The following is a 12,422-nucleotide window of genomic DNA, read 5'->3' as shown; positions in this document are numbered from 1 at the left end:
TTCCACCATCTGGAACTGAGCAATATAAGTAGCCTTTTCAGGCTGTCTTTTACAGAAGCGTTCCAGCAATCTTGATGGTTTTATGACTTCATTAGACACCACAGTATTGCTAATAAGACATATGGAACGTCACTGATCTGATGGGAACGGTTAACAGCACACTCCAGGTATGTAACATTGTATTTTGATGCACTTTCTGTAGCTTCCGTTTCTTCTTAGATTAGAATTCAAGACTTCACTGCCTTCAGACTTATAGAGCTTGCGCCTTACGTATTTATCCATCACTAAAGGGGCTAAATATGAATAAAAAATTAACACAAACTGGGAATGCCTATCGAATATTGATGATGGCAGCGAATTGACACGGATGGAATGATAGTAGTGGCACGCAAAAGAACGGCGAGGCGAAGATGAAGATGATTACAACAGTGAAAATTATGTTGACAAGGATTCAGATTGGAATCTGAATGTTAGTCAGGATAGAGCTGGTGTTTGACAAGCTACCTTTATACTGTTCCAGTTAGCACGATTGACCAATCACGTATGGTCTCATAATCCCCAAAGAACACACACATGAAGTCGAGGTCACTTTGTACATCTCAAGAAGAATCCTTAGGGTCAGCAGGTTCCCCAAATGGCTCAATTTCACCGTTTGGTTCCAGCCATTGCTGTATCGTTGCGCAACCTGTTTTCTGTAGGTCTGTAGAGAAAGTTGAGAGGGTGTACTTGAATTACCAACTGTTAAGTTGCATGAACTCATTCTATGTCATGAGTCGGGGGAACTGTTGAACTAATTTATGCATCCTCAATAATGTCGGGTCAGATGAGACAGATGAGATTGCCGAGCTGTGTTTTTTCCTGTGTTCCAGTGCCTCATCCTTTTTTTTTTATGGAAGTGCTTGCTGTACTAACAGTTGGTTAGGTCTTGTGCCTCAAATTAGGATGCCACTTACTGCACCCTCTCCCCCCCACCCCCAACAACTTCTATTTCCCCTAACATTCCCTTAGTACATGTATCTGCTCTGTTTGGGAATCACTGTTTTCAGTCCTTCGGACTGTTGGGTTGTCTGGAATATAGCCTATTAAAGTGGTCATAACTTTCTTGTTTCTCAGTTCCATCCAAAGCCCCTCACTGGATGAGCTCTCCGGTGACTGAACACTTGTGAAATTTTCCCTGACTAGTAACGCCACCTCTCCTTTAATCACTCCTGCTCTGTTGCGTCTAAGATAATGGAACCCCAGAATATTGAGCTGCCACTCCTGCCCCTCCTGCAACCAAGACTTACTAATGACTACACTATGATAATCTCAGGTGTTGATCTATGCCCTGAACTCATCTGCCTTTCTTACGATACCTCTTGCATTGAAATATATGCAGCATAGAACACTCGTCGTGCCATGGTTAACTTTTGATTCCTGACTTTGTCTGAGGTCTTGCCAACATCTGTCTCCACAGTCTCTCCGGTAACTGTTCTGGCACTCTGGTTCCCATCCCCCTGCAACTCTAGTTTAAATCTCACTGTGCAGCACTGGCAAACCTATCTGCACGGATATTAGTCCCTTTGCAGTATAGCTGCAAGCTATCTCTTTTGTACAGGTTTCTCTTTTCCTGGAAGAAAACCCAATGATCCAAAAATCTTATGCCCTCCCTCCTACACCAATTCCCTTAGCTACTTGTTAACCTGTGTAATCTTTCTTATTCTGGCCTCTCAAGCACGTGGCACAGGTCGCAATCGTGAGATCACAGTCCCTGACTACCTGCCCTTTAACTTGGCAGCTAACTCCCTGAACTCCCTTTGCAGAACCATGACACTCTTCCTACCTATGTTATTAGTACCTACATGGACCATGACTTCTGGTTGTTCACCCTCCCGCTTAAGACTGCTAAGGATTCGATTTGAAAGACCTGGAGCCTGGTACCCAGGAGGGAACATACAGTGGTGCTAGAAAATTTGTAAACCCTATGGAGGTTTCTCTTTTTCTGTATAAATATGACCTAAAATATGATCAGATCTTCACTTAAGTCCTAAAACTAGATAAAGAGAATTCATTTAAATAACACAAAAAAAGTTATACTTTTTATTTATTGAGAAAAATGATCCACTATTACATGTATTTATTTGAAAAAGTATGTGAACCTTTGCTTTCAGTAACTGGTAAGACCCCCTTGTCCAGCAATAACTTCAACCAAACGTTTTTGGTAGCTGTTGATCAGTCCTGGACACTGGTTTGGAGGAATTTTAGGTTATTCCCCCTTACAAAACTGCTTCAATTCTGCGATGTTTGTGGGCTTCCTTGCGTGAACTGCTTGCTTCAGGTCCTTCCACAACATTTCTATAGGATTAAGGTCAGGACTTTGACTCGGCCATTCCAAAATGTAGAATTTCTTCTGCTTTAGCCATTCTTTGTTAGACTGACTTGTGTGTTTAGGGTTGACATCTTGCTGCATGACCCACTTTCTCTTGAGCTTCAGTTCATGGACCGATATCCTGACATTACCCTGTAGAATTTGCAGAATTCATGGTTCCATCGGTGATGGCAAGCCGTCCTGGTCCCGAGACAGCAAAGCAGGCCCAAACCATGATACTGCCACCATCGTGTTTCACAAATGGGATGAGGTTATTATGCTGAATCAGAATCAGGTTTATTATCACCGGCATGTGACATGAAATTTGTTAACTTAGCAGCAGCAGTTCATTGCAATACATAATCTACCAGAGACAGAGAAATAAAGCGTAATAATAAATAAACAAGTAAATCAACTACATGAATTGAATAGATTTTAAAATTGTGCAAAAACAGAAAAACTGTACATTTTTTAAAAAAGTGAGTTCGTGTCCAAAGCTTCAATGTCTATTTAGGAATCAGATGGCAGAGGGGAAGAAGCTGTTCCTGAATCGCTAAGTGTGTGCCTTCAGGCTTCTGTATCTCCTACCTGATGGTAACCGTGAGAAAAGGGCATGCCCTGGGTGCTGGAGGTCCTTAATCATGGACGCTGCCTTTCTGAGACACCGCTCCCTAAAGATGTCCTGGATGTTTTGTAGGCTAGTGCCCAAGATGGAGCTGACTAGAGTTACAACCTTCTGCAGCTTCTTTTGGTCCTGTGCAGTAGCCCCTCCATCCAGACAGTGATGCAGCCCGTCAGAATGCTCTCCATGATACAACTATAGAAGTTTTTGAGTGTATTTGTTGACATGCCGAATCTCTTCAAACTCCTAATAAAGTATAGCTGCTATCTTGCCTTCTTTATGACTACATCGATATGTTTGGACCAGATTAGATCCTCAAAGATCTTGACATCGAGGAACTTGAATCTACTCACTATCTCCACTTCTGATCCCTCTATGAGTGTTCCTTCCTCTTACCCTTCCTGAAGTCCACAGTCAGTTCACGGTGAAATGCAGTGTTGCTTTTCGCCAAACATAATGCTTCCCCTTTAAGACAGATGTTCTATTTTGGACACATCTGTCTACAGAACATTATTTCGATAGACATCTTTAGCAAACTTTAGATGGGCAGTAATGTTCTTCTTGCAGAGTACTGGCTTTCTCCTTGCGATCCTGCCATGCACACCATTGTTGTTCAGTGTTTGCCTGATGGTAGACCTGTGAACACTGACATTAGCTAATGCAAGAGAGGCCTGTAAGCTTAGATGTTACCCTGGGGTTTTTGCACTCTGTTCGATGTCACCAACACTGAGCCCCAAAGGAGAGCCACTAAAGCAACCTGCACCTTGGTCATCTCTGGGGCTGAAGTACGTAGGTGTTTCCAATGAGTGAACAGCCGCAAGGCTGCAGGACCGGACGGCATCCCAGGGCAGGTACTCAGGATGTGCGTGCACAATGGGCACGTGTATTTATAGATATTTCTAATCTCTCCCGAGTGTAGAGTGCCCTCCTGCTTCAAAACATCCACCATTGTTTCTGTGCCTAAAAAGACCAAGGTAACATGGCTGAAAAACTGGCATCCTGTCACATTCACCTCCATAATAAGCAAATTTGCAACATGCTACCACCCACACTGCACCCCCTGCATTTCTCCTACTGACGTAACCAATCAACAGATGACACAATAGCCACAGCTCTACAAACCTTTCTTACACATCTGGAGAAGAAGGATGCTTATGTGAGAATGCTGTTCTTGGACTATTGTTCAGCATTCAACACCATAGTTCCATCCAGGCTCGACAAGAAGCTCAGAGACCTTGGCCTTCACCCTGTCTTGTGCAGCTAGGTTCTGGACTTCCTGTCAGATTGCCAGCAGATGGTAAGAGAGGGCTCCCTCACCTCTGTCCCTCTGACCCTCAACACAGCTGCCCCGCAGGGCTGTGTACTAAGCCCTCTCCTTTATTCTCTGTCTACCTATGACTGTGTCACCACCCACAGCTCCAATCCGCTAATTAAATTTGCTGATGATACTACATTAATTGGTCTACTCTCAAATAATAATGAGATAGTCTACAGAGAAGTCTTCACCCTGACACAGTGATGTCAAGAAAACAACCTCTCCTTCAATGTCACAAAAACAAAGGAGCTCGTTGTGGACTACAGGCGGAATGGAGACATGCTTTGCTTTTGGAGTGATTTTTGTTGGTCAATCACTCCTGGGGAGGGTTTGTGTCCTTTTCCAGCCTGCTGAGCATCAACAACTTATTTTTCTGAGGTCCTCAGAAAACTTCTTTGATTGAGGATTGGCACACTTCTAAAAACCTGTGTGGTGAAGATCAGACTTTGATAGTTCTTAAAATAGGGCAGGGCTTCCCACACTCACACCTGATTGTCTTCCCATTGATTGAAACACCTTCAAATGAATTGAAAATCCTAGTGGTTCACATACTTTTTCCAACAAATACATGTAATATTGGATCATTACTCTCAATAAATGAACAAGTATGTTTTTAAGTTATTTATTTAATTGGGTTCTCTTTATCTGGTTTTAGGACTTGTGCGAAGATCTGATCACATTTTAGATCATATTTATGCAGAAGTAGAGAAAATTCTAAAGGGTTCACAAATTTTCTAGCACCACTGTATATTCTGGGAATCTTGTTCTTGGCTGCAGAATCTCCTTCATGTTCCCCTAACTAATGAATCCCCTGTCACCACAGCTTGCCTCTTCGATTCCCTTCCTTTCTGAATCGTAGAGTCAGACTCAGTGCTAGAGACCCAAATGCTGTGACTTTCCTCTGTTAGGTCATTCCACCCCCCCCCCCATGCTGTCCAATGTGATACAGCAGTTGTTGAGGGAATGGCCAGGGGGGTGCTCTGCACTGGCTCCTTAACCCCTTTTCTCTTTCTGACTGTCGCTCTGTTTGCTGTGTCCTGCATCTTCGGTGTAACTACCTGTCTATATATCCTATCTATCACACTCTCAGCCTCCTGAATGATCTGGAGTTCATACACTTCCAGCTCTAACTCCTTAATGCACATTGTGAGAAACTGTAGCTGGATGCACTTCTTGCAGGTGTAATTGTCAGGGACACTGGTGGTCTGTCTGCCTTCCTACATCCTAAAAGAGGAGCATTACACTATCCTACCTGCCATTTCTACTCTTCTAACTAAGCAAATGTAAAGATGAGGGGAGAAAATGTAGGTAGGTAACAGTTTCAAGTTCATTTTAAAAATACCTTGTTGTCATTGTTATATTTTGTAACACCAAAACATAAAGCTAATTCGAAGGAAACAGGGAGACAGGAATAAGAGTCTAATTTATTTTTTACTTGAAGTGAGGCATGCATGTGGAGTGTGATGGCGTATGCCATTCATGCATTTCATATATATTTCCATAATGAATTTTATAAACAGCAATGAATGCTTGATCAAACAATATATTTACAATATTACTCAAATATTACTGATATATATTAAATACACAACAGTAGCGCCCTTCATAATGGAGATGAAAAGAGGCTGATGAAATGGGTTTATTGGTGGCAGCTGTAATTTACTGAGAGCTGCAAGATATTACATTTAGAGAGGATGAATAAGGAGAGGGAATGTAATCCATAGGGAACAATTATAAAATGAACATAGTTGTGTTTTGTATGAAGAAAAATGGAATGGCGGGTTGAGAATCTAGTTTTTTTGAAAAAGCATGAAGTTCTAATCCTCTGAAATACAGATCTGGAATTCAAGAACAAATAAGTTTTGGTGAACCTTTAGAAATCGCTGGTTCTTCTCATTTCTGGAGCATTACAGTAACAGACATTTATTAATATACATTAACAAAAGCCTTAGTCCTAGTATTGTGTCCATTTGTGGTCTTTGCACTTTGAGAAAGGTGTGAAGAATCTGGACACAGCGTAGAAAGAATCAACTAAAATTATTCCAGGGCTGGGTAATTTTGGTTCAAGTGATGGAATAGAAGCTGGGATTGTTCTCATTAGAACAGAAGGTTGGGAGGAGATATGAGAGAGTGTTTCAAAATTATAAAAGATATTAACAGATTGGGTAGAGTGGAAATGAGGAGAGAGGGGACTGTAATGAAAGTGACTCACGAAAATGAGCAAAATAAAAATGCTGAAAATTCACAGCAGAACAGGTAGTATTTGTGGAAAGATAAACAGTTAACTTTCCATGTCTGGCAAATTAGATGTAAGGGATGTTCAGTTGTGTGGGCACAACGTGCATTTAGTTCTCAGTTTTTGGTTATCAGCCATCCATTCAAGCATACTTTTCATACATCTTAACCTCATAATACTACATAGTTACATCTGATATTATGCATTAACTAAACACTGCATTTTGTTGTCAAAATGTAAGAAAGCTCTGATTAAATTTTAAATTCAGATTGAATGTGAGAGCATGACAGGGTTGCTCTTGTGATTATGAGCTAGTGTAAGAATACTTTCGTACCATCACTACTGCGAGCTCAATGCTTTTTTTTCTGCAAGTACTGCTCAAGATGAGTTTCATTATTGAACATGTATCAGCTTATTTCAATGTTGGTAATAACTGCCCATTTTAAATTTTCTTATCCTAACACGTTGAATATTTGATTGAATACAGGATTTCCATTCATGTGGAATTCCTCATCACTGCAGCTGAGTGTTAGCCTTTTTGAGTTCTTGTTATAGGGTGGGACCTGAACCCACAACCTTCCACCTTGAAAGCCAGAGTGTTACCATTGAGCCATTGCTACCTCTTCCAGCCTTCCCTTCCACAGTTGCCTATCTATTAAAGCTAAGCGAAGCAGAGATGTGCTCTTTTTCCTCTCCTACTTCTTGCACTAAAGATCAGGACCCTTTCCTTGTATTCGTAATTGTGTGAGATGTCCCTCAGATTTTTTTGTGCTTTTTTTTTGTGAAGTTGATCAGTGAGTACAGTACAAAGCTTGCAGTTTAGTTGCAACAAAATCCTTTATCCATGTTGGAAGCATCTTTGAGCCGTAGGTAGAATGACATCTGCCTGTTGGAAATAAGAGCATCTGGTAATGAAAGGTCATCAATGTTATGATTCTGGGAGCCTTTCTGACTTCCAGCACTACCAGTAGCATTTGTCAAGTTAGCAGCCCACCAGTTTATTCCATACTTTCTCTCCCTCCACCCGCACCGTTTTTCAGGAAAGTATAAGTAAGTTGGATTCTCATTTTACCTAATTTTGCAGCCAACTCTCACACTTATCTCAACATTAAGTTGGTAATTGTACCATTGAAGCTCATATTTCTCGTGAGTAAAGAAATTTGGTTCTCCGACTGGCGTGATCAGAAATATAAATCTCAGTTATATTCAGTAGTATGTGCTTAATTATTGCTGATTCATCTTATGCCTTCAGACCTACGGTTTTACAAGTTGGTGTAGGGTGTGGGCAAGTCTTAACCGGAAATGAATATGCTCATTGTTCGAGGGTTTGTTGCTAAAGTGGGTCTTTCAGGTCATGGAAGGCCCAGCTTTCACCGTTAAAATAAGTCCTTTGCTACTTAGGACAGACAGTAAAAGCTGGCACTACATTAGCAGTTTATTCACTGCCTCATGTTGAACGTTACGAATATATTTGGGGTGTCACTTTTCTGGAGTTTGATCCGGGAGTACTCTGCTGGCATGTAGACTGCTGGGAAATGTGATAGACATCCCTTATCGTGAGCGTGGATTTGTGTTTTAAAATTGTAAGCAAGTCATGCAGGACTATGTTGGCTCTCTGTTAACAGAATCAATGACCACAAATGTGAATTTGATGAATTGGGTCTCTGTTGAGAAAGCAACAAATCATAAGGCTCAGTCTTTTGGTGTTGAGTTTAATGATGGTTTGAATCTTTCATCAAGTTCTGTATTCTGGATCAATATGTTCAGATCGCATGATCAGAATTTCTGAAATGTAGTGTTGAATTTCCTCCCTAATAATCACTTTGCTTTCACTAGAAGTTGTCAAACATGTATCTTGTCTGTCAGCTTAAAAGCTTCTTTTGTGTATTCCCTGTTGATTCCTTGAGTATGAGTATATCTGGCAGAATCCTTCAGGCCACTACTCATTTTATTATGAAAGTTGTGGCGTAAATGTATGTGACTGTTGCATACCAATTTCTGCACTTCGTTTGTGCTTCATATGCAAGTTGTACCCATTTTCTTTGTACATGGAAACAACAAAGGGCTCTAGGAATAGAGTTGTCCCTGAGAAATCAAAATTGGTACAAGTGTGTAAGGTGGAGTACGTCACTGAATCCCATAAATACCAAACCTTGAAATGAGCTATTAAAATCAATATTAATGTCAGGAGGTAAGGTTGTCAGTAATGGACTACCCATATAAGCCGAGCTGTCACTTTTAAACTAATTTTTATTACTTTATTGTTCCTTATTGTGAAACAAATCAATTCTTTTTGTGACCTCGGATCCTCCTGCAGCATCTTTTTCATAACGTGGACCATCAGTTGTCAACTTTCTGCATATCATTACTGATGCCCGATGAGCATTTCTATAATTTGACTATACTTGTTTCCGCAGGTGAGCACCAGCTACCTCGTTTCCCTGGCATGACCCGAGGTTTGGTGGCTGTACTCTTGTACTGGGATGGGAAACGATGCATGGCACTGTCATTACGTTCCCTTATACAGTCACGACAAGGCAAAACCTGGACTTTGGAACTTGGGTAAGTTTTGTTTGCTGTAGGTTTGAGGAGGTGTGAGGATTTGCTATCTACATCTCTCTTTCTGGTGTTTCATTGTGAGTCCCAGAGTAAACTTCATGCCAGCTCTTGCAGTGAATCCAATGCACTCGAAGGCTTCTATTCTGTCAGAGGGGCTGTATTTTCCATAAGCTGACTCAGGGTCAGATTTATTGTCACTGACATATGACCATAAATTTATTATTCTGTGGCAATGGTAAAGAGCAAAGAGATGAAAGTCCAGAAATTTCAAAAATTAGTAGTGCAAAAATGGACCCTTGAGAAGTCTGATGGCTAAGGGGAAGAAGCTGTTCATAAATCACTGAGTGTGGGTCTTTAGACTCCTACATCTCCTCCATTATAGTAGCAATGAAAAGTGGGCATGACCCGGTTGAAAGGTGGATGCAGGAGGAACTCAGCAGGCCGGACAGCATCTATGGAAAAGAGAAAATGTCAACTGTTTACTCTTCTCTATAGATGCTACCTGGCCTGCTGAGTTCCTCCATCATTTTGTTCGTGCTGCTTTGGATTTCCAGCATCCGCAGATTGTCTTGTGTTAGTAGTAGCTGCTGCCTTCATGAGGCACCATCTCTTGAAGATGTCCTCTACAGTGGGGAGGGTATTGCCCATGATGGAGGTGGCTGAGCCTACATTCACTTCCAATCCTGCATATTGGAGCCTCCACACAGACGGTGGTCCAGCCAGAAGGCTCCCTACCTTGCATTTGTTAGAGTCTGGTGATCAAGTGCTGTAGCAAGCTTATTTACATTTAGAAGGGTTTTTAAATTTTGTGAATTGGTGCTCTGTTGATTGATTTTGGAGAAGCTGGTAGAACTGTTCAGTAAACCATGGAAAGAAGAGGGAAATTTAGCCTTAGATCTTCCTTTAAATGAGATTTGGCAATTACTGTGCAAATAGTGCTTCTGGTCATTTTTGTTATTATCTCTAGTCTAATCTTTTCCACCTTGGACCTGCAACCATGAACAGTCTGGTTACGTGTCCTGTATAACTAGCATATGACGAGGCTGAATTTGCCGAAGTATTTTAGTATTCCTGAATCTTTCCCGACACGAATTAGCAGCTTCAAGGCAGGAAATCAAAAGGGGTATTAGATGCTGCGTAGTTTATTATGTCCAGAGTCAGCTTTCCGTGGAGGAGTTGTATTATGTAGGTTAGAATGACCTTTCAACACTGTGTTGCTATTAACTGTTTGTGATTGTGACTTTTCGAGCGGCGGATAAAACATCATGCTTTTGAAATTACAACCTAAAAATTCCCTTACAGTTCAGAGCTTGTATCTATGACAACACGGTTCACAGACGAATTGATGGATCAGGGGCTGACTCAGAAAGTATTGTGCCTGATCAATCAGATAAACCTCAATGAGGAGTTTGAAAAATTGCAGGCGGCCCGCGGCCTGGGCAATCCAGTTCATCGCAGAGCGGTAAGAATGGAAGCTCACTTTATCTGTGGGTTGGGTAATTTGTTTCAGGAAATATTTAGCAGGGTTTCCAATTGATATGGCGAAGATATTTTTGAATCCTTTTAATCATCTTGCAGAAAGTAGGAAAGCTATGCCAAGACTTTTTAAAAAAAAATTGACACAGCCCTGATAGGAATGTTGTATTGGTTCATTGGCGTTGGTTTATTATTGTCACGTGCATCAAGATACAGTGAAAAGCTTGTCCTGCACACTGTTTATACAGATCAAATTAAGAAACTGTCCTTGAGCATGGTGGGACATGCTTTCAGGCTTTTGTATTTCTGACTGATGGGAGAGGGAAGACGAGAGAATGTCCAGGGTGGGTGGGTCTTTGATTATGCTGGCTGCTTTACTGAAGCAGCAACAAGTATACTCTTTCAATATTTTTATTAATACTATATAAATTGCATAAATACAAATACAAAATTCATAAGGATACAAGTAAGTAATATGAATTACAGTACATTTAAATCATAGTAATATGATCACAGTATTCCATATTCCAGATCAATCATGTAGAAAAAAAAGACTGAATTATGAAATGAAATAAAATAAATAACTATTTTATTAAAAGAAAATCTACCCCCACTACCAAAATGAGCTGGTTGGTAAAAAAAAAGACAAGAAAAAAAAGAAATACCTTACCATATAATACTATAATAATAATAATGGCTCAGATCTATACTTTAATAACAGTTCAAAGATTATGAAAATAACTCAGAAAGGGTCCCCATAACATTAGAAAATCATGTTTAGAATCAGAAATCGAACAACGAATCTTCTCTAGATCAAGGCACAACATAACGTCAGATAGCCATTGAACATGAGTGGGCGGGGCGGCCTTCTTCCACTTGAGCAAGATCACCCTCCTGGCCATAAGAGACATAAAGGTCAATAACCGCAAATTAGATGGCCTTAGTTTTGTTGCACTATCCTCAACAATACCAAACATGGCGGTCAAAGGATTGGGCTTAAAACTAACATTGAAAAGTACAGAAAAAGTTTGAAATACATCTTTCCAAAATTTTTCAAGGCTCGGACATGTCCAAAACATATGAATTTGTGTGGCCGCTCCATTAGTACGTCTATCACAGTAGGGAGAAATACCTGCATAGAAACGAGAGAGCTTGTCTTTAGACATATGAACTCTATGTACCACTTTGAATTGTAATAAAGAATGACAAGCACATAATGATGAAGAATTAATCAATTTTAAAATAATCTTCCAGCTCTCTTCAGATATGAAAATCTGTAAATCCTTTTCCCAGTCTCCTTTAATTTTATCTAAAGAGAACTTCTTCGATCCCAACAGCAGACCATAAATGTAAGATATTGAACAGTTGTCAAAGGGTTTCAGATTAAAAATTGTATCTATTATATTCTTATCTGGACTTGTAGGAAATGTATGTAATTGAGATGTTAAAAAATCTCTAATCTGTAAGTATTGAAAAAAGTGGGTATTGGAAAGGTTAAATTTTGTTGAAAGTTGCACAAAAGAAGAGAGATTCCCTCCATCAAACAAATCCTGAAATCGTTTAGTACCCAAGCTATCCCATTCTTTATAAGGTAAGTCAATTAAAGATGGTTTAAAAAAACAATTAAAAAATATGGGAATTGAGAGGGAGAATCTCAATAAACCAAAACGTTTTCTAAACTGTAACCAAATCCTCAAAGTATGTCAGTTAGTTTATTTAAAGATTTAAGGGAAGCAAGGATCCAAGTAAAGAGATAATGGAAAATTTCATAACAGAATTGACTTCCAAAGAAACCCATGTAGGGCAGTCCTCATGGTTAAAGTAATATATCTAGAACGTAATATTTGGTATATTAACTGCCCAATAA

The 12,422-nt window shown here is 40.1% G+C and overlaps 1 protein-coding gene across 1 annotated transcript in view; it reads left to right on the top strand.

Annotated features, from left to right (window-relative positions):
- nup205 (nucleoporin 205) overlaps nucleotides 1-12,422 on the top strand; it is a 136,842-nt gene that overhangs the window by 14,729 nt on the left and 109,691 nt on the right. The window contains exons 4-5 of the mRNA XM_063058283.1: nucleotides 8,938-9,082; nucleotides 10,382-10,541. Of these exons, the coding sequence (XP_062914353.1) occupies nucleotides 8,938-9,082; nucleotides 10,382-10,541 (305 nt within the window). The remainder of the gene's footprint in view (nucleotides 1-8,937; nucleotides 9,083-10,381; nucleotides 10,542-12,422) is intronic.

Source organism: Mobula hypostoma, chromosome 9 (assembly GCF_963921235.1).
Source record: "Mobula hypostoma chromosome 9, sMobHyp1.1, whole genome shotgun sequence".
In the NCBI taxonomy this organism is placed as follows: domain Eukaryota; kingdom Metazoa; phylum Chordata; class Chondrichthyes; order Myliobatiformes; family Myliobatidae; genus Mobula; species Mobula hypostoma.
Note: the sequence above shows the minus strand (reverse complement) of the source record. Positions and strands in the feature narration are given on the sequence as shown.